Source organism: Chelonoidis abingdonii, chromosome 7, assembly GCF_003597395.2.
Source record: "Chelonoidis abingdonii isolate Lonesome George chromosome 7, CheloAbing_2.0, whole genome shotgun sequence".
Classification (NCBI taxonomy): domain Eukaryota; kingdom Metazoa; phylum Chordata; order Testudines; family Testudinidae; genus Chelonoidis; species Chelonoidis abingdonii.
The window spans coordinates 108582996-108610536 of NC_133775.1; the positions used below are offsets into that span (position 1 = coordinate 108582996).

At 46.5% G+C, this 27541-nt stretch overlaps 1 protein-coding gene across 2 annotated transcripts in view; it reads left to right on the forward strand.

Annotated features, from left to right (window-relative positions):
- CYFIP2 (cytoplasmic FMR1 interacting protein 2) overlaps positions 1–23451 on the forward strand; it is a 61356-nt gene extending 37905 nt beyond the window's left edge. Inside the window, exons 23-30 of one of the 2 annotated variants that reach the window (XM_032800477.2) lie at positions 2989–3132; positions 5499–5589; positions 6833–6963; positions 14156–14228; positions 14751–14845; positions 20061–20299; positions 22214–22361; positions 22975–23451. In XM_032800477.2, the coding sequence (XP_032656368.1) occupies positions 2989–3132; positions 5499–5589; positions 6833–6963; positions 14156–14228; positions 14751–14845; positions 20061–20299; positions 22214–22361; positions 22975–23142 (1089 nt within the window). In that variant the 3' untranslated portion in view covers positions 23143–23451. The remainder of the gene's footprint in view (positions 1–2988; positions 3133–5498; positions 5590–6832; positions 6964–14155; positions 14229–14750; positions 14846–20060; positions 20300–22213; positions 22362–22974) is intronic. The other variant, XM_032800478.2, reaches the window with a different exon arrangement.
- The last annotated feature ends 4090 nt before the right edge of the window (positions 23452–27541 follow it).

Consider the following 27541-nt stretch of genomic DNA (forward strand, 5'->3'; position numbering starts at 1 on the left):
GTCATCTTTCAGACAGAAAGGAATGAATCATCCTGTTTTGTTGGTAGGCAACAAACGTTATAAAATAGATTTTCTCGAAGTGTCCAATTAAATGGGGATTGAGGCTGCAGCTTCAGTGCTAGAGCCCCCCTTCCCTTTTAAGGAAAAGTAAACTTTAAAAGCTTGTTTCCAGCTGTTAGTCACTGGTCACCAGAAGCAATGTGGAAGTGGGATGACAGCTGGAGAGGTGGGAGGCTATTGGAATGCTAATGCTGCACATGAAGAGAACAGGTCTCCATCCCAGGGAGGGGGCCATCAATGGAATTGCTCTTTGATGGCAGCGCTGCCCCATCACAGGAATCATCATGTTCCCAAAGAGCCATCTTCAGCTCCTGTTGGCAAGAAGTGTGAATGGGTGTCTTCATGGGAGGAAACAGGAACGACTTTGGTATCCCACTGCCTACGCTGCAGTTAAACCCAGAGTCTGAGCTCTGCAGTTTCATAGCCCCTGAAGCCCAAGTCAGCTGACACAGGTCAACCGCAGGTGTATAATTGTAGGGCAGACAGACCCTTGATGGGGAGCTGTGCAACAAGAGCAGTGGGATCCACTCCGGCAAAGCAAAGGCCCATCACAAGACATGGAGTGGGATGTTCAAAACACTCAGCATTGTCCCAGCTCCGTTCCCTTTGAAATCAGCTCCCACTGATGTTACTGGAAGCAGAGTTAGGCTTTGGAAAATCCACCATTGTTGACAAGCTCACGTGACACCGCAGTCTCATCAGTCAGCTGTCAGCGAGGACAGCTCAGGTTCTCTCCATTGCTCCACAGGACCCTCAGACTCCCAGCACCGCTTGGCCTGGACTGGACCCCAAGTCCCCACGCTAGTAGCTAGTGCTAGAAAGATATGGAAAATGCAGGGCACACAATGCCTCTGTGTGCAGATAAATCTATAGGGAAAGCATGGAAGTGAGCTGGGGCTTCCCTTCTCCATGTTCACGTACCCGGTCTGCACAGCAGTATGTTTCACAGACGTCCAACATGGCTGTAATGATATGTTGCAAAAGCTACAGCAACAGGATGCTACTATAATTAGCTGCTTCCTGGCATAACAGTTTTATTGGCAGGAATTTGGGATGATTGCATCACTCCTGCATGTCAGATAAAATGTAGTGTTGCAACAGTCACGCATCATGCTTCTGCTACTTTAAAGAGTTATGAAAACATTTACTGGTACTATTTTTGTCATTGAAGTCAATGGCCGCCTTTTCATTTACTTCAATAGGCTATGGACCAGTCTCCTAATTACCATATTTCCTGCTATACAGGCCTTGGTGAAAGAGAAAAATGTTGATGAATGCAGTTTAGACACTTCCTCCCCTCTGCTTTCTCATCTCTTTGGTTAACCAAAGACAGGCAGGGGGCTCATTGGCATTTCACTGGGAGAGGCGCTTTGTGCCAGATGTTGTTTGCTGCATCAATAAGCAGAGCCAAATATATTTTTCAGTTATTGTAATGGGAAGGGGGGCAGAGGAAGTGAGAACACGGTCCTTTGCTTATGGTGCCAAACTCTGATGCAAACATGTCTTTTTCAGAGCAAGCCTCTGGCACGCACAGCATTCGGCTGTCTCAGTTAAACTGACTTGGTGTTCTTTTCAAATTGCACAACTGAATTAATTTCCTCTTCCTCTTCCTTTGGCTTCTCTCGACGCTGCTTGGATCCAACCAATATTCTAGAGACAAAAAGCACTGCAGCACGCTCCATGTTTCCAAGGCTATTCTAAGACCAAATGGAAATTCATTTTGGGCCAGGAGCCAAACTAAACCGCACCATTCCATTTTGAGACATCAACCCACCCACAGGGCCAAATTCAGACACTAGCCCACAATCACACATGGATAAATACCAAGAAAACTACAGAGTCCTACACTGACACCTACAGGACACAGAGAGGGACTGGTTCATGTCCTTTCCCAAGCTGTTTGCTTACCAGCTGTTGTAGTTCCTCCTCTCCTACGTTATAGTTGTTTAGTGAGGCATATGCCAAGCAAAGACTTTTGTTCATTTGCTAAATGCTGTTCATTTTGCAACCGCCTCCTCCCATCTTCCTTCACCCTACTTGTATGTTTTGTCCATTTGTCACATCCCGTCCAACACCTAGACTGGGGCACTGACTTTGTTACTTGTCTGTACAGCACCTGTGGGGGCCTGAGCCTTGCTTGGAGTTCCTAGGTGCTACCGTAATTAACAATAATTGTCAGAGATTGGCTGGAGCCAGATGCACTTAGGAGCACTGTCCATGGTTGCAGCAGCGGTAGCCTGAAGTAGAGAACAAGCAGAGAACAAGAACCTCGGCAGTGGGAAGAGGGTACAGGAATAGTGCATAAAGGGAAGTGAAGGCAAAACAAGCTCTGCAGGGCTGATGGCACATTGCCCCACCTCCTTCGTTCCTGTGTCCTTTCCTCAGCCCCCTGTTCCTCATCAAGAATATCTAACAGTTATAGTGATAGCAGCGCTCAGAATTCCAGTCAGGATTTAGATGCAGACCTCTTGCTAACACAGAAAAGAGACAAGTGGGCTTTCGACTGAAGGACACAGTGAGACAAAGGGATGGGGAGATAGTGTGCAATAATACCTACGCGTCTGTTGCCAAGGATTTCTCAATAGGCAACCGTTCTTCTTTTTATAGTATGTAGACAAAAGCCAAGGCTGTTGCTCTTGTGCGGCCAACAAACTCTTCAGCCAGAATTGCACAGCTATAATTGAGGATGTTATCCAACAAAAAGGTGTCAGTTTCAAATGCTCTTCTAAACTGAGGCATAAAATAAAAATTCATGGTGCCCCCTCCCAAAAAAGAGAAGTTTGCCATGGAGAATATTCATTCCCTATGTCTTCTGTAAAAGGTATCAGAACAGGTGGGACATAAAACACCACCTGGAAAAGAATACTAGGCATCACCCTTGCAAATGCACCTGTCCCCATAATTGTCTTTGTACCTCTCATTTTTCAGCCACTGAATATTGCCTACAGTCACATCTACAGCTCCTATCGCAACTTCGTGGGGCCTCCACATTTCAAGACAATCTGCCGGCTCCTAGGTTATCAAGGGATTGCAGTGGTGATGGAGGAGCTGCTGAAGATCGTCAAAAGCCTGGTAATTATGGGCCTGGGACAAATGATAGGCAAACTTCACTGCTTTGGGGGCCTTGGGTCGAATAATCAGCCTAGGCTTTGGATACTTTGGCCAAAATGTTCCCATTAAGGTATGTACATCCATCCATCCATAGTTAGACACCCTGTATGCATAGCCTGATTTTCAGAGGTGCTAGGGAATCCCATTCACTTCAAAGAGAGTTGTGGGTGTTGGCTACAGTATTTACATGAAGCATATCCAAGTTCTGCTGAGCCTCTTTTGGCCAGCAACAGGGCTATAAGCCTCATGAAAAGAGGCTCTTCTTGCGCATTATTGGCACTTCCTGAACATGGCCAAGGTGGAAGAGCATTGGACTGGGACTCGAGACCTGGGTTCGAACACCAGTTCAACCACAGACTCCTTGGGTGACCTTGAGCAAGGCATTTAACCTAGCCTGTCTTTCAGTTCCCCACCTGTAAATGGGGACAGTATTTCCTTACCTCACACGGATGTTCTGAAGGTAAAATCCATCAATGATTGTGCTCAGATTCTACACAGATGAGGCCCACATAAATACCTAGATAGATCTTGATGAACAGGAGCAATCTGATTTGTGCTATTTTGGGACTTCTGGTCCTAGATAACTAAAGGAAGGGAAGAGATTAAAGAAAATTAAAAAGAAACGAGCCATACTTTTTTTTTGAATTTCTAAAAAGATTCCTATTTTGTGTGACGGTTTGGATGAGTTCCTATCAATGCCAATTTGTCCATCACTACCTGATACTCTTAACACTGGCTGAAAGAGATACAACTTTCTTCTTGTCTTCTCTGCTTTCTCTCAGAAGATAAATCTGATGTTCAAAAGAAATGTTATCTGTGCAGTTCCCGGCCTTAATTCACGGCATATAAAATTATTTCTGATCATGTTGTTCCATCAGAAAAGCTTTTGTTGAGGAGATTTTTTGATCAGCAAAGAGTATTCGTTGCAAATGTTTCAGTTCATTTTTGGCTCTAATATTAATGCATCATCTTGATCTTGTCTAATGAAGAAGTGTGAAGCTGAGGATCTCAAAGTGTTTTCACTTAACTTTCAGAAGACACAGTAGTAATTGGAGGGGTCGGCTGTGTTTGCTTAATGTGCAAAACTCTGGCTAGCATCTGAAATTGATAATGGTCAGAGCAAAGATAAGGGCCTTCGGACTGGCTAAGTTATGCTCAGTGCAGAATCCTGTATAAAATATCTACAGGATACAGTTATATAACTCAATTACAGCACATACTTTTATCATCAAATCTGGTCGCTCTTATCCATTTTAATTCACAACTTCAGAGCTCCAGTGGCTAATTAGCGCCCCCCCCCCCCCCCCCGTGCAATTCCATTTTTCTGTAGCATGCTCTCTGTCAAATGTCAATAGCATACATCCTGTCATCAGTATTTTAGCAGAAGGAATCTTTCCTATGCTGAAGAATGATTTTTGTAGCCACTGTGAGCGAGATTTTTTTTATGCTATTTTTGATCTATCTGGATTCTCACCTCTAAATGCTACTTGCGATTCAGATTCAAACAAACAAAATGCTCAGAGCTGAGCTTTCAGATGGAAACTACAGAAGATCATGAGTTGGTTTCAGGGTGAAACCATAAAAGAGCCCCAGGCTTGTGGGCTGAGTTTTATCTGTATAATGAAAGCAAAAAGCAGGCGAGTTTTGCATGGTTTGAGGTTTTTGTAATCACAACTGCATTCTGCTCTGGTAGCCACCAGCCACTCCACAAAAGTTGCCCCTTTAAAATGAACACGCTCTGAGTAGAGACTCATTGGTGAGGCCTCATCTGGAGTACGGTGTCCAGTTTGGGGCCCCAAACGACAAGAAGGATGTGGAAAAATTGCAAAGAGTCCAGCGGAGGGCAACAAAAATGATTAGGGGGCTGGAGCACATGACTTCTGAGGAGAGGCTGAGGGAACTGGGATTGTTTAGTCTGCAGAAGAGAAGAATGAGGGGGGATTTGATAGCTGCTTTCAACTACCTGAAAGGGGGTTCCAAAGAGGTTGGATCTCAATCATTCTCAGTGGTGGCAGGTGGCAGAACAAGAAGCAATAGTCTCAAGTTGCAGTGGGGGAGGTTTAGGTTGGATATTAGGAAAAAAATTTTCACTAGGAGGGTGGTGAAGCAGTTGAATGGGTTCCCTAGGGAGGTGGTGAAATCTCCTTCCTTAGAGGTTTTTAAGGTCAGGCTTGACAAAGCCCTGGCTGGGATGATTTAGTTGCGGTTGATCCTGTTTAGAGCAGGGGGTTGGACTAGATACCTCCTGAGGTCCCTTCCAACCCTGATATTCCATGATTCTATAATTCATCCTTTCAAGTTAATTTATCTCCTTTTCTCTCCGACAGTTACAGGGCACCATTCTGCAGTATGTGAAAACATTGATAGAGGTGATGCCCAAGATATGCCGCTTGCCAAGACATGAATATGGATCTCCAGGTCAGTGTTAGGATACGTAATGTAGCATGCCTCCCCACCCATGCATGCAGCATTAATCCAAACACAAGGTATTAACAAAACAATGATTGGCTTATTCACCAAGTCCCTAAAATGATGTGTTATAAGACTGTCTAGATCAGAGGTTCTCAAACTGGGGGTCGGGAACCCTCAGGGGGTCCCGAGGTTATTACATGGGGGGTCATAAGCTATCAGCCTCCTCCCCAAACCCCGCTTTGCCTTCAGCATTTGTAATGGTGTTAAGTATATTTAAAAAGTGTTCTTAATTTATAAGGGGGGTCGCATTCAGAGGCTTGCTGTGTGAAAGGGGTCACCAGTAAAAAAGTTTGAAAGCTGCTGGTCTAGACGTTACAGTGAAGAAAACGTTAGCAATGTATAAATATATAGTATTCTCATGAAATTAAACATCATGAGGCTTATCACATTAGATTTCCTAGCTCTCTTGTCTGGTGCAACCTCAAACTCTCCCCAAAGCTTGTGTTGCTAGAATGTGCACATGCAACATTTGAAGGGAAGCCTGTTTGTGAAAGCTGGGAATGGGATTGCAATCTGGCCTTTAAAGAAAAATATCTTACAACTTTAATTATGGAGCAGCTACTGTGGCTTCATAATGCACCTTTTTTAGCTGTGGAAATGAGAGTCTGCATCAGACATTTTGTGACCGATGACAGGAAGTACTGTATGTCGAAAGACCCTACATGTTACAAGTAATTGAAAGTTTCTGTATGGAAACATGGATCACTGATCTGGAACATTTAAAAAAGTATTTTGTTTTGCTTTCAAGGTTTTTTTAAGTACATTATTATAGGTTTGCTGTTGCTGACCCAAAAGCTGCACTAATTCCAGGAATACATGTAAAGTTTATTTTCAATACCACTAACTTTTTGCAAATAGGGGTGGGTAGGAAAATTTGCTTGGTCCAGGTAGCTTTGGAAGATAGAAGAATCAGAACCGTTCTGAATGCCTGTCTACCATTTTGACACCTATGCAACTCCTTTGACCTCAAGTGAGTTCTTCCTTATTTACTCAGGTGTGAGAGGAGAATCAGGCTCATTGATTGCAGACCTTTCATAAAGAAGGTGGTTATTTATAATTAGTAATCCAGGATCACAGTTAGTGGTCAGGAAACATTAGGCATTGACTGGCTCTTTGCACAAGCCACTGGTTAGCTTGGTTCTGCTGCTTTTCCTTTCCCGATCGTCTTACCCTCCTTGTGTCTATTTAGGAATCTTGGAGTTTTTCCATCACCAGCTGAAGGACATCATTGAGTATGCAGAGCTGAAGACTGATGTATTCCAGAGCCTCAGAGAAGTGGGCAATGCTATTCTGTTCTGCCTCCTCATAGAGCAGGCCCTGGTAAGGCAAAACCTCCAATTTCAGCAGGTTGCACTCTACACCTTCACCTGTACTCACCATCTCACTGGGGTTGGGTTATTTTTGTGTGTGCGTGTCATCTAAAGGTGTATGAGCAACGCTACACAGACTGGTTCTGTGGCCCTGACAGCCAGGGCAGCCTGCGAGGAAAGAACTCACTGATATTTAAGTTAGAAATGGCCCTGAAGTGGAACCTGAGCTCTGAATTCTGGAAGATTTACTTTCAGATCCAAGATCCAGAGATGCCTAAGGTGGTTTAGATTTCAGCTCAGACCCAGAATCAGGAGTTGCTTGTTTCCTGGATCCAGTTCTAGGGACCATCTTTTTATTCTACGGTGCTGAGCACCAAAGGGCCCTGATCTCCAGCTTGACCACTTAGGCACCACTGCAATATAAATAAATAATAATAATGAAGCAGCTGCAAACAGAGGGACTCTCACAAGAACTGCTGATCTGATGAGATTTCTTGGGGCTTCTCTCCACTGCAGCATTTCCCTGACTCAAGCCCCATCCCCATACAAAACCCCTTGTCTCAAGTGCAGTAGAACATTTAACTGGAGTGAGCTCTCTCAGCTGCTAACACAACCCTGTGGTGCGGCTCGAGTGGTATTCTGCACTGTGGCCACTGGGCTAACGCAGGAGGCATTAACTCCAGTGTAGTTAACTCTGGCTAACTGCAATGGAGAAACACCCTTTGTGGGTCGAGCCTGTTGGACAGAGCTGTGGGGAGGCCACATGAGCTGTCTGTGCTGTTTTGCACTAAATACACAGCGAGTATACACTAGATACACAGTCAGACTCTCGTACTGTCCATCCAGCACCTCCCAGGAGCACTACATCACATTTTGCAAAGAAAACTAGAGATACACAAAGTGCCTCTGATAGTCTGGCTTGATTTTTGTATAATGACAGCAGCCAAATGTATCCTGCCCTCCTCCTCCCGTGCTCTGCTGGGGCTCTGATCCCTCCTCCCTGTTGGATACCCGCACTGGATGTGCTGCTTTTGCCCTTGAAATGGCTGTCTAAAGTGCACATTATGGTATCTTGTAGCAATAAGTTCCATTGGTGTGAAAAAGCACCCTTGTGCTGCCGTGGAGACTGAGAGTGTATCAGCAGCATGCGGGCAGTCCAGGAAACAAAAGTAAGATTCCAAGGTCCCGTTTGGGAAGGTTACCATCAAAGTCCATATTGGTGGGGTTTCCATAACCAGCCTGAATCATGTCTCTCTGATCTTTAAGTTCTTCAGTAAGGCATTTCATTCAGAATTTAATGCCGTTTTGTACTCAGAAGGCATCAGTTTCCACCCACCATGAGAACATGAGGCTATAGGACCCTTCTGTGCTGAAAAGCTTTGAAGCTTAGTGGCACGGGAGGTGGAGACTCTGGCTTTTCCTCTCTGGGAAGCTGGGTTTTAAGTCTCCATCCAGGCCCAAGTGAAATCATTTGGATGGGCTCAGCCTACTGGATGTGTCTACATCCAAAGAGCTCCAGGTAGCCAAGCGTGACTGACAGTTGAAAAAGGCCCAGGACTGAAGCTGAGAGGAGGATTATGGGACATAATGGAGGTGGCCTGGCAGAGTGGGCCAAGGCGGATACCACAGTACTCACTCCCACTCACGCCTGGCTCTCCCTTATGCCACTAGTGCCTAATCCAGAGTCAGCTGAAGTCAATGGAGAGACTCCCATGTCCTCATGAGCATCAAAAATTCACACACATTTTAATTAGGAACTTCCTTTTTTTGTGGGAGGATGTGGGAGGAACTTCCTTTTTTGTCCAGTGACAAAGTCATTGATATATTAAGGAGAATCTAATCCCATGTTTAAGATGCAGACTGGCAAAGACAACCATTTTCCAGGTTCATCCATGACGAAGCACGAGGTGTCATGCTTTGTGTGAGATGCTGTTCCAGAGGACATTTTAGGATATCTTCTTTTCCTGCCCACATCATAAAAGGAACCATCTGATCAGAGTTACAGAGTACGGGAAGGGTTCAATCAGATTAGATCGGATTGGATAACATCCCTAACTGCTTTGTAATCTTCGCTGTAGTGGAGGTCTGATGCCATGGATGTAATTGCTCTTACTGTTGTTTATGGTAGCTGTTGAGCTATTATATTGCATTAGACTATTGGCTGATAGTGAATGCTACAATTAAGGTGGGGAAGTAGCTTCCCTTCCCCTACCACCACACACACACAAAATTTTTGTTGTTGTTCCTTATCAATACCATTCTCAAATTTCTGTTGTAAGGCAGGGAGCCTTGGTTGGAGGGAGGAGAAGGGTGTTACTGACATTCCTAATTCTTGCTCAGAAAATGGGTAAATACAGGCAGCAGCTGGAGAAAATAATTTCCCCGCCGGGACATGTTTCAGGGTTGAAGTAGCAGGGACAGAATTTGCATTGGAACAAGAGGATGCTTCTGCCCACGTGGCAGCAAGACACCATGCCATCCATGCCCATGCCACGCTTCTGTGCCCACTCCCGAAACTCTCCATGCCACAAACCGCAGGGTCCGTATAGGATCCATGATGCCATCCCCTTCCCTCCATCTCCCGTGCTAACTACGCCACACCCTGCACTCTCACAAACACGCTACGGCATTCACGGCTCTGTTCCCACCACGGTCCATGCCCCAGACTCTTACCAGCATATTGTCAGGGTTATGGACCCTCCGCCAAGGCATCCCAAACAGGAAGATCTACTTGCACAATACAATAGACCTAACTAAGTCGTTCCCTCCAGCCCCCTGATCATTTTCACAGCTCTGTCCTGGCTAAATTTATGGCATGGCTAGCTCCAAATGCATGTCCTACCCCGAGTTGCACAGAAACAGACCAAAATCTCTTTGTGCAGCGATGTCTCTATCTATGCAGCCCAAAATAACTTTGTTCTTCTTTGAGTTATTGTCTCTATGGGTGCTCCACATGAGGTGCCCGTGTGCCTTTGATCAGAGATTTTTTTCAGCAGTGTCCATGGGTCCTCACCTGCACCCTGCGCATCCTTGTGCTCCAGACAAGGGTATGTAGGGAAGGACAGACCCACCATGACTTGTTCTTTTTCAGTTTTCTGTGGCTAGAGATTGAGTATTGTGCTGTCTGGTAGATTAACCTTCTAGCTATCTGTTACCTCATTTTGTTTACTTAATTTATTTATATTTCTTACTTTTATTTGAGTATTCTTGGGGTTTTCTCCCCCGGCACAAATGTGTGCCTTTGGCACCTGCCACCCCCATTCTTCGTTGGCCACAGGCTATGGCATCTGCTACCCTCAGCCTCTTTGCCTGCGGTCTCCCTTCTGCAAGTCAGGCCTAAAACCTGGGCTTCAAACACTGCCAGACTCGCCACAGGTCTTTTCCTCTCAGAGACAGGCAACCCAACTGCCTCTGCTGCCTTGGAGAGTCCCACATCTCATCAAAGCGCAGGGTCTGTTCAAGAGTAGCTCAAGGAAGCTGAAGGAGAACAGACTTACGATGCTCCTTACGGAGTGCTCCCTAAGGATCAATTCCCCCCATGTCTGTATTGGCTTCAGCCAAATACTCTGGCAACGTCTTTGGCTTTAGCTGCAGTGAGTGAAGATTAAGGGACAACTTCTGAGGCGTCCAAACATTCTAAGAAGAGATTTGAGTCCCCTGTTAAGCAGTCTAAGCACAGGGGAAAAGTCAACCTAGGCACCAGTGACTACAGAGCTCTCGTGTCCACTCTGGATACCACTGAAGCTCCTGCCTCCAGCACAAGAGTCCAGTACTGCCAGAAAGGGTTTCCAGCGCTCTGCGTCCCGAGAAGTCTCTTGGGAAGCAGCCCTGCTTTGCAGCAACCTCAATACCTTCGGAGACCTCCAGACACAGAGACTCCTTAAAGAAACCACCAGCCCCAAATCTGGCACCTTTTGAGGGCCGCGGGCATAAGGAACATGCAGACTGCTCATCTGGGTCATCTCTGGTACTCCTTGACTCACCTCAGCTCGAGGAGTACTGCACCCAGGCCATCCTCATTCTGCTCCCAACAGAACCTCTGTGTGACAGAGGGACCTGCATCCTCTTTACTAAGAGGCACGGGGAGGATGTCCCTGTTGGGACCGACATACCCACCTGTTCCGACCTATAAGTCAATCCAGCACATCCTCCCACAAAAGCTCGGCCACTGGTACTGACTCCAATGCCAGCACCTACTTGACTGCTGGTATCAACACCCGTAGCCCCTCCAGTGGAGGCACTAGATGGCACATCTTCAGAATCAGAATTTTCACAATGTATTGAACATCTGCCACAGGATCGGAAGGACCAGTTTCAAGCCCTCATCTCTGAAGGACTGACCATTGCCAAAGCATCTAGTACGTGTAACACTGACAGACCCTGGTTGTCGGTGGGCGGGATCGAACCTGGGACCGTTGGAGCTTAGTGCCAACATGTTTACCACATGAACTAAAAGCCAAATGACTCTTAGCTAAGGCAGTAGAGCAGAGTCAATCTCTCTCTCTCACTCTCAGTGGTCTTGGAGCCACTGGATGGGACAGAACCGCACACCCAGAACATGTGTGGATTCCACACGGATCTCTCGGTGCGCTGACAAAGCAGCTTGCTCTCTGGCTGCTGCCCTAGTCATGCTGTGAGCTTCCTGTCTGCAGTGCTCCAGTCTCCCCCTGAGAAGTGCAGAATGCTGTAGAAGACCTTCCGTTTGAAGGGCCCAAGCTCTTCAGTGATGCAACTGACAAGTCCCTACATGCTCTCAAGGACTCCTGGGTGATCCTGTGATCCCAGGATACTTACATTACTGCAACCATAAGAAAATGCAGTAAGTTGCAGATGGCCCACTGGTCTCACCTGGTTTAGTTTTTCATCTTCCAGAAACCAACTGAACCACATAAAAAGAGACCCAGGTATCACAGGGAGGGGCCATCTGCTACTACGGTCCAGTAGATGACCTAGGCTGCTTTGACCCTTTGGTCAAGGGCCACGAACCTCCCCCACTCTGTGGAACCTGTTCCCCACCCACCCTATAGGGAGTGTCTCTCCCATTTCACACCTTCCTGGAAGCTCATCACATTGGACAGATGGATGCTGGAAGTAATTTCATCAGGCTACAACATCCCTTTCAACTCCTCCTCCCCTTTCTTGTCCTTTTTCAGGGATCCTTTTCACAAGGGTCTCTTGAGGCAGAAAGTGCAATCCCTCCTGCTACTATGGATTTCTGCTCAAGGAAAGGATTTAATTGCAACTCCGTGGGAGATGCCTTCCTCACTCAATGGCTTCGAGTGCTGTTATATCCCTATCCTCCAACACCTTTGCTCCTCAGAGTCTTGAACAAGCTGAAACAAGAGAAGTCAGTAGTTATCCTTATAGCCCCAACATGGCTACAGTATAAGTATGGTTCCTCTGGCTCTGATGCCACCTCTTCTCCTCCCTCTGGTGACAGACCCCCTGGCCCAGAAGTCAGGCTGTGTGACCCATTCCAATCTCGCCTTGTTACACCTCCATGCACGGCTCCTCAGTGGCTCTTGAGCCCGGAGCAGAATTGTCCTCTTGAGGGACAGTCGGAAGTGGAACTGCAGGTGATACTACGGAACAGTCGGAAGCCGAGCATGACAAAAGCCGTCTTGTAAAAGTGGAAGTGTTTCCAGCTTTAGTGTGCACAGCAGTCATCCCCATCCAAGACGGACCTCCCTATCGGGCTTGACTACCTGTTCCATATAAAAACCCGAGGTTTCTCATTCAGCTCTATTAAAGTCCACCTAGCTGCCGTTAGAGCCTTTCACCAGCCAATTGAAGGGGTTTCAGTTTGTGCTTCTCCTACTACCACAAGATTCCTGAAGGAATCGACCAATGTCTTCCCTCACGTCAGTCAGCTCACTCCACCTTGGGAGGTTAATTAATTCGCTGTGCCTTGAGAACCCTCCTCCCCCTTTGAACTCTGGGGAGTTGTTTCCTTTTCCACGTATCCTTCAGAACCACATACTTCATGGCCATGTCTCCAGATCAGACGCAGCCTTTGGTAAGGCCACTCTCCAAACTGTTCTGAACTTGTCTCCTCAGCATCCTCCTCCGTAATAGGTGAACTCCTTTGAAGATGCCTAGTGTGGAGCACCCATAAGGACAATAACTCAAAGAAGGAGAGGTTACTTACCTTGTACAGTAACTGGAGTTCTTTCAGAGGTTTTATCCGTATGGGTCCTCCACTGCCCACCTTCCTTTCCCCTCTGCGTCAGAGTTCTTGCCTTTGGACTTGTTGAGAAGGAAGTGGCGTGGCGGCAGATTCACCTCTCCCTGTATAACTTCGGTCCAGAGCATGAGGATGTGTAGGGTGCAGGTGCAGACCCATGGACACTGCGGAAGAAAAATCTCCACTCAAAGGCGCACAGGTGCACGCGGAACTCCCAAGGGACAAAACATCTCAGAGAACTCCAGCTACTGGGTAAGTAACCTCTCCTTTTTCCTTGCTGCTATCTCTCATTGCAAACTCATACGATTTGTTGTCAGCCATCTCTCTTTCAGTATTACTCTTTCCAGATTCTCGTCTTGTATGTCTGTGTTTTGGATTAATTTCCCCAAGTGTGCTGGCATGTGTTTTTCCAAGTGGCATCTCATTTTGTTATTCCTTTCTAGCCCTTTTTGTATGACTTCTCTAGTCTGCCTGGGGTGCACCACACCTTTGGTCTGATAGTATTGGCTGTAAAGGTCTATCCAAATGAACTAAATCCAAACGAACATACCAAGTAAGGTGCGGTAACAGTCCCTAGGATTCATATATGTATGTACATACACACCTTGCAGCAATTAAGACAACAAGTTCTTCCTATCAAGAGAATGTCTTGAGGATCCTTAGAAAATAAATGATAGGAAGTCATCAAGTTAGAGTAAAACAAAAATCATTTCCTTCCTGTGCTTCTAGACTTGAAGTCAGTGAGTGCTCAGTATAGCCTTCTGGGCTTTTATAGACAGGAAGTTATTTAATAGAGCTATGCAAACCTTTCTGGTTTAGGTTTAAAGGGCTTTGGGCAGGTACGTTTTTCCAGTTTCACTTCACAGTGGTTCAGACCTCTTATGTTACTACGGGGCTGGATTTGAATGTGCGCCCTAGAGGTGAACAGGTCCATGTGCTCTTGCCAACCCCCTGAGCCATATACTCAGTCCCTTAAGGAATTTTTTAACTTATTTTATTTTTCTTCCTCCTGCCTCAGTCCCAGGAAGAAGTTTGTGATTTGCTGCATGCTGCTCCCTTCCAAAATATTTTGCCCAGGGTCTACATCAAAGGTAAGAAGTCAAGAGGGAAGCAGAGACCAGTGCTTATTCCCCTACCTAGAATGCCCCCCTTAATGTTGCAGATTTGTTTCTTACACTGCGTTCTGCCCTTTCACAAACAGTGATGCAGTAGAAAGTCAGGTGGAGGACAAGTGCCAGCCAGGATGTTTATAGTCTAGTTACCCAGGTTGAAACACTCGTTAGCCATTCCATTTCGTTCAGTTTTAAAAGCCATTTAGCAATGTGCAAGCGGGCCTGGAGAAGGACAGCATGAAATGTGCCACAGCTGATTGATAACAGTAAGATGTGTGCTTTTAAAACAGGGCCCTTTTACAAACTTACAATGAAGCTGCTAGTGCGGAGACTGTAATCACACCCCCTTCTGCCGCACATCGCCCGGTTCCCTTTCCTGTTGGTGTTCTGACCCCCTGAGCCAGAGCAGACAATGGTGGGGAGGCAGCTCCAGGCGACTCTGTGGAAATGCCGGCTTGTCACTGCCTAGTCTTATGTCACTGTTTGCTGCTCGCTTGACAGAAGGAGAACGCTTGGAGGTACGCATGAAGCGTCTCGAAGCCAAATATGCCCCACTTCACCTGGTTCCCTTAATAGAGAGGCTGGGAACTCCTCAGGTAAGGATTCCTTTGCAACCCCCAGGAGGTGGCTACTGAAAATTCCCAGCAGTCCCCCGATTGCCCATTCGGCCTTAGGAAAGTGCTCCAATTTTTATTCCAAAATGTTGCACAGCTCCTCCCTTCCCCTAAGAAGAGGGTTCTCTCTGGGCAGGTGCTTTATTGAATTACCTGCAACCATTGGCTTCCCCACACTTCTCAGGGAAGTCTGATTTATTTTTATTCCGCACTGCCATTTTTCTGCTGATCAGACAAATTTAAACCCTTGTCTCTAGCAGCTGATGAGGTCTGTCAGGGAGATTTAGGAGCTGGTGTAAAGTTGCCATCTTAGGGCTGCCTTTCAGGAAGGCAGGATGCTAACCATGCTGCAATAGGGGTGGTCGGGTGAATGCTCAGAAGCCAGCTCTGAACATTAACAACTTTGAAAATTGTCACCTACTGCCATAGGTATTTTCACAGGAGGGAATGCTGTGGGGGGATGTGTGGGGGTTGTTACTGACCTTGGGGATCACCATCAAGTCTTCAAGCCCCCAGTTCAGGAAAGTACACACTTAAGTCACACACTTAAGTCCATCCATATTCAGGAAATCATATAAGCGCTTGTTTAACTTTAAACATGTGCTTGGGGCTTAAGCATGTGTTTAAAGTTAAGCATGCATTTAAATCACTGTTTCTCAAACTGGGGTCGCCACTTGTGTAGGGAAAGCCCCTGGCAGGCTGGGCCGGTTTGTTTACCTGCCCTGTCTGCAGGTCTGGCCAATCGTGGCTCCCACTAGCCGCGATTCGCCGCTGCAGGCCAATGGGAGCTGCTGGAAGCGGCGGCCAGTTAAGTCCCTCGGCCTGTGCCACTTCCAGCAGCTCCCATTGGCCTGGAGCAGCAAACCATGGCCAGTGGGATCTGCGATCAGCTGGACCTGCAGACAGGGCAGGTAAACAAACTGGCCCGGCCCGCCAGGGGCTTTCCTTACACAAGCGGCGACCCCAGTTTGAGAAACACTGATTTAAATGCTTTCCTGCATAGGGATGCTTTCATGAATCGGGGCCTTAATGGAAAGATCTGTATTTTATGCTGAAGTTATGACACCATTTTAAAATCTCTCACCAAAATAAACAAACATAATGGTTGAAATCCTGGCTCCACTGAAGTCAATGGCTGAACCCCCAGTGATTTCAGTGGGGCCAGGATTTCAACCAGTATCACTGTCAAAATGCTACTTTCTTTTAGTTAATAGAATAAGATGTATTTGAGACACTGAATTAGATTAACTTCCTCACACAGTAATTTTCTGTAGCTGGAATGAGCATCCAGCAATAAAAAGTGACAGATCTGTGGACAGGATCCAGGCAATTAACTTTCCTATTTTCCAGAGGATCATATTTATAATTCAAGGTCATGTGGAACTTTGCATCTCTGGGAATAATATGAAACAAAAAAACAGAAAGTGTAGCAGAGGATTCTATTCTGATTTGTGGGCACTTCTCATGTCTCATATAGTTCCCTTTGTAAAGGGGCATTGTTGAGATATAAATCACCACTGTGCTTTTATGTGTGTGTGTCTATCCTTCCTTGCAAAATCATCCTTAAATTCTACTGTATAAAGTCCACTTGCTGCTTTTCCTCACCATATTTGTTATGATCAAACAAAAGGTATTTCATTTTCCCCACTAAAATTAACTCACTCTAGTGTGCTCCCAAGTTCTTCACGTACATACTTTTGGGAACCAAAGTTATGAGAACTCAGAAACTCAGATGTAAATAAACATAACTGTATTTGTTGATAGTGCCCCACTGCTCCTGGTAATGCAATTTTGGACACAAACATCCACGTTTTTGTGCACAGAAGACATAGGCACCCAAAAGCAGGTGTCTGGAAACTTTCAAGCACATTTCTGCACTTCGGGTTTGGATGCCGTTAATGAAAATTTGGTCCTGTGCAGTTTACATAATAAACGCTGTGGTCTAAGGGCCTCATCCAATGCCGACTGATGTCAGTGAGAGTCTTTCCATGGCTTTGGCCCAGGCTGTAGATGGTTTGTGCATTAAAAAGGGGGCTCTGTGTAGGCTGTGTTTATACAATGACAAGCAAACAGCAGTGAGCAGGACATAAATCATCATTTGTATGTGAGATTAATGCAGAATTCGAGGTGCCAGAATGGCTCATTCAGTAAACTCCCCAACAAGAATGAGAAAATGTACATTTAGTAGAGTGAGCCTAACTGCTCCCTCTTCCCCCGCAGGCAGTGGGAGGTTAACCATGGAGCTCAGTGGGACTAGAGTTGGGCCCTCCTGCAAAGCCCACCCTTAGTTGCTACAGCTTGTGAGTCGTATGCTGCCCTCACCCTCCCACCGTAAAGCTGTTCACGAGAGTTTAGTATCTCGGACATGACACAGACGTGTTTCTTACAACTGGGACACAATGACGGGACTTCAGACTCTAGGTCTGGCTTTGATATACGAGTATTACCCTCCAGCTGCTGTTAGCCCGGTGGGCAGCCACACGGCAGTAGTAGCCTTATATTAAGACTTTCTGATGATCAGCCATAGGATCAAAGTCTGCCCTTGAATGCGTGGGGATCCTGCTTCATCCCTGGTAGCCCTGTGTGTGCAGCTGAGGGCAGAATTGGTCCTTTTACAGTTTCTTCAAAAATCATACATTGAGATTATTGGACTAGTTCATTCCAGACAATCTGACCCCACTGAAATGGGTGTGCGTGGCATATGGATCCCACAAACAATAACACTGTCAATAAATAATTCAATCCCTCAGCCTGCTGAGCAGACACTAAACTCAGGTTGGTTTCTGTGCCCACCAGCCCATGTGCATGCAGATTTAGTGGGCAAGTTGGTGTGGGCCCATTCAGTATTTTAGCCTTGAAATTCTAGCCAAGCGGCTGTGCTACAGGCATGCTGCAGTTGTGAGTTTAACACTGCTCTGCAGGAATCACTCTACTGACCTATCCACAAGGCATATCTGCCTGCCACCACTACCAGCTTGGTGTCTGAGCACGGGGGAAGTGAAGCAGTTATGTGAAACCCACATTCTGCAGTTTAACAGATTTAGAGCTGGTGCTGCTGCCTTGCAGAATCTGTACTCTCCCTTGACTTTCTCAGTATATTTGCTCATCGTTGAATATTAATTGCCTTGTGCTTTTATGCTACCAGGCTGTCCTTGTAACTGCAGCAGACGGTAATTGTAGAACTTCCCGTTTCAAAATTTACCAAACAAAAAGGCTTTAGGCTATTGCCTGCATAAACCACTTCTAATGAAGTGAGGTGTCAAGGCACGGCCAGGGCTTTTTAAACATCTGGTGGAGACGAGTTTCAGGAGCTCCTGGATTTCAGTTAGTGGGGACCTGTGGTTTAGGGCAGCAAAAGGGACAGAGTGGATGGCTGGATCCACTGCCACTAGATTTGTCTCTGTAGGTGGCTAAAATGTTACTTATTAGGGCAATCAGCTGAGCAGAATGAGCCCCAGATGTTTCCAAAACCAGATCCCCACAATTCGACATTAATTTGGATGCACTGTCTTGTAAGTAATTTGAGCAAACACTCACATTCTCACTGTCTACCTGGGCCACACCCCTTCCCTTTCCATCTGCAACCCGCATCCCTGGAACCCCAGTATTGATCCTGATCAGATAAAAATGTATTTGTTATAGACGCTCCTGGGATATTCAGAAATATAGCAACTGCTTAAAGCCACAGGAAACCCCCTAGCATGGGCAGTAGGGCTAGAAAGTGCCACATCTGCTGTGCATGCAGGTGCCACGTAACACAGGGAGCCAAGTGCTCTGTCCTTGGGAATAAAACGCCTCGACAAACACTCAGACGAGAGTGATCTTCTGGGACCACAGCAGACCCAACACATTTTGACTCCCCGGCCAGGCAGACATGGTAACGAAGCTATGCTTCCATTTACCTTGTTACGCTTGGCAAATGTAATTGTAACTCAATGCACCATTTTCCTAACTGACTGCACGGGCCCTGGGAGGAAGCAGTGGGAGTCAACAATACAGGTGGAAATGGCATGAAACAACAATTACAAAAGCTAAAGAAAAGTCAACTAATGATACTCTTCAAACTAGCACAACTCACTGCTGCAACAGACAATAACCAGAGCTGCTTTGCTAGAGCAAAGGACAGTTGCTTTTATGCCCTAAATCACCTTTTTTTCTAGGTTTAGTGACTGTCACTGTGGTATGAAATGAGGCCAGATTCTGCTCTGTTACACGGTGTGCATCTGGGTAACTCTGTTGATGTCAGTGGAACTATTTCAGATTTGCACGAGTGTATCTGAGAGTAGGTATTATTCAATTCTCAGTACGGCTATACATTTCATCCCCATTCTCCCAAAAGTTCATGAAGTTGGTTACCTCAAACTTCTTCTAAAATATACCTTTGCCCCCACCAGTACTAAGTTTTTGGTGGCTTCAAATATTTTTCAGAGCTTTTTTTTAATCCTACCTAGAAAACGAGCCAAGAATTTTACAGCATTCCTGCTTTTTAAAAAGATCATGGCAAGGCTGGGAGAACCAAAATGTACCTGACATCCTCTCAAAGTCTGCATAAACCCGTTTTTCAAAGCTAAACGTGCACAGTTGCATACCAATGTTTGCGTATGTCTAATTGGGTGTGCCTATTAGGTATTTGCACACACCATATTGGATCAGTTGCTATGAACAACCCTATCATAGCAAACAAGTGTCTACAGGGAGTATCCCTATAATAAGAAACTAGTGTCCACAACTCAGGTCTCACCAGTCACCCTACAGTAACAGAGCAGGCTTCATTGTCTACTATCCATGAGTGGTATGGCAGAAACAACCCAGTACATGCAGTCCAGCAGTCATGAGCAGTCCCACAGTAACGTAGCAGTGTGCAGGCAGGATTAAGGATAAATACTTCTGGATGAAAACAGACTTCAGCTTCTAACTTCCAAGGTATTCAGTTATTTCCAGAGGATAAAAATGTTTAGAGTTATGAAAAATTTTTGAGGACTGTGTCCTTTATATTCTTCTGCCCTATCCTAAGTGGGATGGCTGTTCTCAGGAGGGGCGTACCACGGGAACATGTCAGAGGTAAGGTCTGGTCTTGCATGGAATATGATATGAAATACGAAAGAACTGAGAGAGGCAGGATGGAGATCAGTGCAGAATTCCAAAAGGGAGGTCATTACACATCCGCTTTTGTTTCTGTGGTTATCTTCCTTCTTAGCAAATAGCCATTGCTCGGGAGGGTGACTTGCTGACCAAGGAGCGGCTGTGCTGTGGGCTCTCCATGTTCGAGGTGATCCTGACGCGCATTCGCAGCTACCTGCAGGACCCAATCTGGCGTGGGCCTCCCCCTACCAACGGAGTCATGCACGTGGATGAGTGTGTCGAGTTCCACCGGCTCTGGAGTGCCATGCAGTTTGTGTACTGCATCCCCGTGGGGACAAACGAGTTCACTGCAGAGTGAGTTTGCCTGCACTGGTGCTGGCCTCAGCGCTGTTTGTGGGTTAGCCTGTGCCACCCGGGCATGCCCGGGATTGTGAGGGATACCCAGGCTGTTGGTCAGAGAAGCGTGTTGTGATAATGTGGAACCCTAGGTAACAACCAAGCAGTAATGTAATACAGAGCCTTTTACCTCCACTGCCAGTTCAAAGCCCGCTGCAGCTGGGCATGACTGTCTAATGGCAGCCCGTATGAAATACTTTTGGCACTGCCAGGGAACTGATATCCCAGTCACAAAAGCCAGCCCCACAAAGAGAGGCCAGGCATACAATGGGCTGAGACACAGAACTATAATAATAATAATGCCTTGTTCTTGCGTAGTAACTGTCAGTAGATCAGAATCATTTTCCCCTTTATAGAGGAGGGCACAGATTTGCCCAAAGTCACCCCACAGGCCGAGCCAGGAATAGAATCCAGGTCTCCTGAGTCCCAGTGCAGTGTGCTGGCCACTAGACTGCATTGCCTACCCCTCAGGGCTGCAGTGGAGCTGGGGAGGTTGGGCTGGGCCTGTTCTGTGGCTGAGCAGAGGACTCCAGTCTCCAGGGCTGTTGATTTGGCACCATTCACAAGTAGTAACATTTGCAGAAAGTGTAAAAACCGGGATAGAGTATGATGTGAGGACAGGCACTGAAATGAAAACGCAGGCAAACGGGGCCACCGGCAGCTACATCTTCCACAACCTGAGGCAATAGAGCGGGAGCACTGTGTAAGATACCGGGGTTATCCCTAGTGTAAAGGAAGATCTCACAACAAGATCTCACAACACCAAGCGTGTTGGTATTTTTCCTTCATTTCTGCACAGCCACGATAAGGGTGGTGACGAAACAGCCCCTTGTCGATGAAGTGAGATTGTACTGTGTTAGCCTAGCTCAGCGGTTCTCAAACTGTGGGTCGGGACCCCATGTTCATGGGGTCGCTAGGCCTGGCTTAGACTTGCTGGGGCTCGGGGATGAAGCCTGAGCCACACCGCCCGGGACCGAAGCTGAAGTCTGAGGGATTCAGCTCTGGGTGGCGAGGCTCAGGTTACAGGCCTCCTGGCTGGAACTGAAGCCCTTGGGCTGGGCTTTGACCCCTTCCATACCCAGGGCACGGGGCTCAGGCTTTGGCTTTGACTCCCACACCCGGGGCAGTGAGAATCAGGCTTTGGTCCCGCCCCTGTCCTGGGATCGTGTTGCAGTTTTTGTTGTCAGAAGCGGGTGGCGGTGCAACGAAGTGTGAGAACCCCTGGCCTAGCTGCAGCCTTCTGGTCTGTTTAGTTTTTGAGGGGAGGAAGGTTTGTTTTAACTTTTTCTCCCAATTTGCATCCTGTTGTGGTTTATTTCTATTACTAGGGCCCCTAAGGAACCCAGCGAAGATCACAGCCTCATGGTGCTGTACAAACACAGCAAAACAGAAACAACAAGGAGTCCGGTGGCACCTTGAAGACTAACAAGATGCCACTGGACTCCTTGTTGTTTTTGTGGATACAGACTAACATGGCTACCTCCTGATACTTGACAGCAAAACAGACTTTGCCCCAATGAGTTTTCAAGCTAAATAGGAAGATAAAAGATTGGAAGAGAAACTGAGGCATAGCGAGAGGAAGGGACTTGCTGGAGGTCACTGAGCAGCATATTGTCAAAGATGGGAATAGAAACCATGTCTTCTAAGTTCTGTTCGCTAGGCCATGCTGCCTGCTTTGAGTTCTGAGAAGACAGGCTGACTCCACTGGGGTTCTGCATGGCTGCTTTTTAGTTCATTTGCTCTCATGCACATCTACACAGTAGCTGTGTGAAAGAGTCAAGACAGCAGGAATTCAGTGAGGAAGGTGACTCATATCATGTGGGACAACCCTTCTCTAAATAGCTCCTCTCATGTCTCTCTGGCCCTCTCCAGGCAATGCTTTGGAGACGGTTTGAATTGGGCAGGCTGCTCCGTCATTGTTCTCCTCGGGCAGCAGCGGCGCTTCGACCTCTTTGACTTCTGTTACCATCTGCTGAAGGTGCAGAGACAGGATGGGAAGGATGAAATCATCAAGAACGTGGTAAGGCCAGGGACAGCCACCTCCCACCCCCTTTTGAAGAATCAGAAACGCAAAACTACCCTCTCCCTGCTCTGGCATTGTAACAGGGTCTCGCTGTTATTCACAGATGGACAACGAGGTGCTGAATCCCCAACGGGGGTCCTCGTGTGTCTTTAAACAATGCTAAGATTGGGCTAGAGCCATCCACGGTGGGATTCCTACCTGGAGTTGCAGAAGAGAGGCCAAGGCTTTAACGGGGCATGGGAACAGAACCCTTTTGCTCTTAAAGTGGGGACCTTCAGCTTGGCCGTGGGGAGCTGCATACAAATAATAATTAATAATAATGCCCATTAGCCATATTGTCATTGCATCGGCTTTAGCAATAAGTAAGTCGGGGAGTAGGGGAGTTGGGTTCTTCTGATTACAGCCTACTGGCCCTGTCGTGCTTTGGCATGACTCATGGGCCCACAGAATGGAGATGACTCGCTGTTCACTGTGGGGAATGAGGTGGAAATGTAACGGGTTGTAACTGCCCCACTGAGGTTTCCTACTAGTGGACTCGTGGTACTGTTGATGCTTTCCAGCTGACCAAGAGGAATTGCTTCATCTCTCTGTCTTCTTTTCCCCTCTCCAGCCCCTGAAGAAGATGGCTGACCGCATCAGGAAGTATCAGATTCTGAACAACGAGATTTTCGCCATCCTGAACAAGTACATGAAGTCTGTGGAAACAGACAGCTCCACGGTAGAGCATGTACGCTGCTTCCAGCCCCCCATCCACCAGTCCCTGGCTACCACTTGCTAAGCAGCAAGTCCTAGTGTGGATATTAAACCCCTTTGGGATTAGGGAGGAAGAGTGACTGGATCAGAACAAGAACTGGGAAGGGGAAACTTGACAATGTGGCTCTGGCAACAAGAGAGATTGGGTACACCCGATACACACATCTTCCTATCTGGTCCTGTTTGAGTGCATGTGCAGTAGCATCCCTGTAGTCGGCTTTACCTGTAGCTTTGAGACTGGGTGTGGGAGGGGGGCAGGATGTGCTTTTCTTCGATGCTGTGGGTTGGGTTTTTTTGGTTTTGTTTTTCTGTGTTACGTCCTGTCGAACCCAAAGCTCTGAAGCCATATTAGAGTCCTAGGTGTCAGGTTCCAGTCACCAGCTGATTGTTTCAGAGTGCCAGAAGCCATCTCCCACTGCCGCAAGTGGAACTTCCCTTGTGATGCATGACAGCGGCAGGAGGGTTTGAAGACATCCCTCATTTGGTGAGGCACAATAGCAGCACTTCTCACTTGGCAGCCCACAGAGGAAGAAGTCGTCTGACCAGAGAAAGGAAACCAAGTTGATTCAGAGTTTGAGGCCTGGTCTACACTACGCAGTTAAACCGATTTTAACAGCGTTAAATCGATTTAACACTGCACCCGTCCACACTACACTGCTCTTTATATCGATTTAAAGGGCTCTTTAAATCGATTTCTGTACTCCTACAAAACGAGAGAAGTAATGCTAAAATCGATATTACTATATCGGAATAGCGTTACTGTGGACGGAAATCGACATTATTGGCCTCATTATTTTACAGTAGCTACCCACAGTGCACCGCTCCAGAAATCGATGCTAGCCTCGGACCATAGACGCACACCACCGAATTAATGTGCCTAGTGTGGACGCGCACAATCGACTTTATAATATCTGTTTTATAAAATCGGTTTAAGCTAATTCGAATTTATCATGTAGTGTAGATGTAGCCTGAGTCTAGTGTCACTGCCTGCATGGGGTTGGCGATTTCCCCACTCTTTTCACCATGCCTGCATTTCAGAGAGCTGGGAGACAAGATACCATCCTGGTGGTTTCCCACTACATGCCATAGCCCCACTACTAATTCAAAAGAGGTGCCTCCTGAAGCTATATCTACCAGGGAGAAAGCAATGAAATTGCCTAATGAATGCTGTGTGCTGTATTTACCTGAAAATTCCACTCACTATATTCCTGGGGTGGGAGGAGGAATCAGCAATCCTAGCAGCCTGGCTTAGCTCCAGAATGTACATGTACTTTGGTTTTTAGCAAAGGACCAAACATCCACATTCGACAATGAGCTGGAAGGTACAATTTGTGTCCATTCTTGAGTGGTGGTTTTCTCTGTTTCAAATGAGTTTCTCCAGTACATATGCCTACCGGGCATGGAGAGTTCCAGTCGGGGTGAACGGAAACCCTATTACACAGAAACAGCAGGTTCCTTTAGAGCAGAGGAAATGAAATAAGCATCAGAAAGGAGATGACTATAGTACTCAGAGGATTCTACAAAGGAAATACAGGATTCTGTTTCCTTCTGACTCAAACATTGTCCAAGATCGTGTGAGATTAAAAGAACCTAGTTGAATCATCAAGGAAAATTTCAGAACTCATTGTCTTCCCTTCTTCCCCACATCAGCTTATTTAAAGTGAGATGAAGGGTCTTGTTTGATGTGGCAAAAGCTACAGGGCCAGATCTGTATCTCATCTATACGGGGTAAACCTGGAGTAACCCCATGGACTTCAGTGAAGTCACTCCAGATTTAGACAGATATAGATGAGATCAGAACCTGCCCTCTCCTCACCTGTCTTAATCCACCCTGGCCTCAACCCTGAGAAAGTTTTAATTTATTGGTTTTATTTAGGTTAAATCAGACCGTTGCCATTACGTAATAGAGCCATGTTAATGCACTGTATCTCAACATAACCCAGACACTCTGTTCAGCTTATTTAGGACAATGCAGTGCTCTCAGAAATGCTGGGAAGCCAGAAACACTGGGTAATTACTCTGTCTGAGGCAACAGAACGTAGATCAGTTCAAGAGGTGTCCCGACTGGAACATTCTGTCTTTTCAGAGTAGCAGCCGTGTTAGTCTGTATCTGCAAAAAGAACAGGAGTACTTGTGGCACCTTAGAGACTAACACATTTATTTGAGCATAAGCTTTCGTGGGCTACAGCCCACTTCACCGGACTCATAGAATGGAACATATAGTGAGGAGATATGTATACATACAGAGAACATGAAAAGGTGGGAGTTGCCCAAGCAACTCTAAGAGGCTAATTAATTAAGATGAACTGTTGTCAGCAGGAGAAAAAAAAACTTTTGTAGTGATAATCAAGATAGCCCATTTAAGACAGTTTGACAAGATACTTAACATGAGGGAAATAGATTCAATGTGTCTAATGGCTCAGCCATTCGCAGTCTCTATTTAAGCCTAAATTGATAGTATCTAGTTTGCATATCAATTGAAGTTCAGCAGTTTCTCGTTGGAGTCTGTTTTTGAAGCTTTTCTGTTGAAAAATTGCAAAATTCTGACTTTGAGACCTGCAACAAGCTCAATATTGTTGGCTAGAGGTGAATTTCTGACGGGAGATGCCTTTGTTCTCCCAGAGACCTACCTCTGTTTCCCTGGTAACCAGTGAATATCCCCCACAAGCACTGCTGGGCATATTTGCTACCTTGAGTTTCCTTTGGTTGCTGAGGTAGCTGTATAAGCTACAAAAAGAAATCTCTGATGCATTTTAATCTGAAACTAACATGAAGGCTGAGGGAGATCATCTCAAATCATTGACTAAGGCAGGGAAAGCCTGGAGGCTGAGAGGGGGGATTCTTTTCCATCCCATTTGAAGGAAGAACAGAATGTTCAAGGACACAAACATTGAAAGGTTTTGCTTTATATGATATATGCTCCTCTACTAAGGACGAAAGGCCTGGATCCCTGCTCTGTTACACCACTTTTAGCCTGATGTTACTATATTGAAATCAGTGGACCTACATAAGTGTAAAAAAACTGGGTTAGCAGAGTGGGAGCATGAGGCATGTTATTTTTGTGTCTGTGTGTGAAATGAGATGACAGAAAAGATCCTAAATGGTATTTTTTATTGGGCTAAAGGGGTTCTCAAACTTCATTGCACCATGACACCCTTCTGACAACAAAGTTACTACGTGACCTCGAGTGGGAGGAGACGGGGCCACAGTCCAAATCCCGCCGCCTCAGGTTGGGGAGAGGGGGCTGCAGTCACTTTCAAGTCCCACAGCTCACAGTTTGAGAACCACTAGGCTAAACTGTTGTTTGTTATTTTGGTATGAAGTGTCCCTGAACTGAAAGCACAGGTTCCTATATACAATGAGGAGTCTTGTGGCACCTTAAAGACGAACACATTTATTAGAGCATAAGCTTTCATGGGCTGTGACCCACTTCTTCAGATGTATGGAGTGAAAATTACAGTAGGCAAGCAACAAATATGCAGCTAAGAAAAGATGGGAGTTGCCTTACCAAGTGGGGTCATCTGAAGAAGAAGTGGGTCATAGCCCACAAAAGCTTATGCTCAAATAAATTTGTTAGTCTTTAAGGTGCCACAAGACTCCTCGTTTTTGCTGAAACAGACTAACACTGCTCCCCCTCTGAAACTAAGTTCCTATATGGCTCTCAGAGCACCATCTGGGCACCACATAAATGAAGTATCCAACCCCTCCTGAGACTTTTACAGAATGGCCAGGCCCGCTGACCAGGGATTAGGGGGTCATAAATGGGGCAGTTGCCATGGGGCCCAGGTGATTTAAAAGGGCCGAGGGGCCCCTGGCCGCTGCCACAGTAGTGGCAGCAGCAGTCGGGGGCTGCCTGCATGGCTCCCAGGTATACATGACCAGTCTGGGCCCCGCGTTTTGAGGGGCCCCATGGGCCAACGCAATTGGCCAGCGCAAGCGGTCCCGGAAGTGATGAATTCGTCACTTCCAACCCGGGCTTCGCCTCCCATGGGACAGCCTTGGCCCTGGGGCCCGGAATTTCTGTCTGCAGGCCTGGTTGTGGCACAAAACAGTAAAAGCTTAATACATAAGGGTGAAGTGTACCACACGGCCTGGCTTCAGCAGCTGGACGCATTTGGTTATACGCAGTTAAAGCCTGTCTGTCTGCCAGCACTTAGGCTCTGAATGAGTTGTGGTGTATTTCACCACGTGTGAACATCAGCTTGCGAAATGTAATGTTCTTTTGCTGTTGTTTTAGGGGATTAATTCTTGAGGCCTATAAAGCACAGTTGGGTGAACTGAAATGGGATGCAGAGCCCAATATATGTGTGCGTTGTCCATGAACGGGGAACTTGCTTGAACAAAATGACCTTCCCACCCTTCTCAGGACCTGTTGGGGAGGGAATCAAAAATTATGAGCAGGAAACCAAAGCCGTATGGTCAAA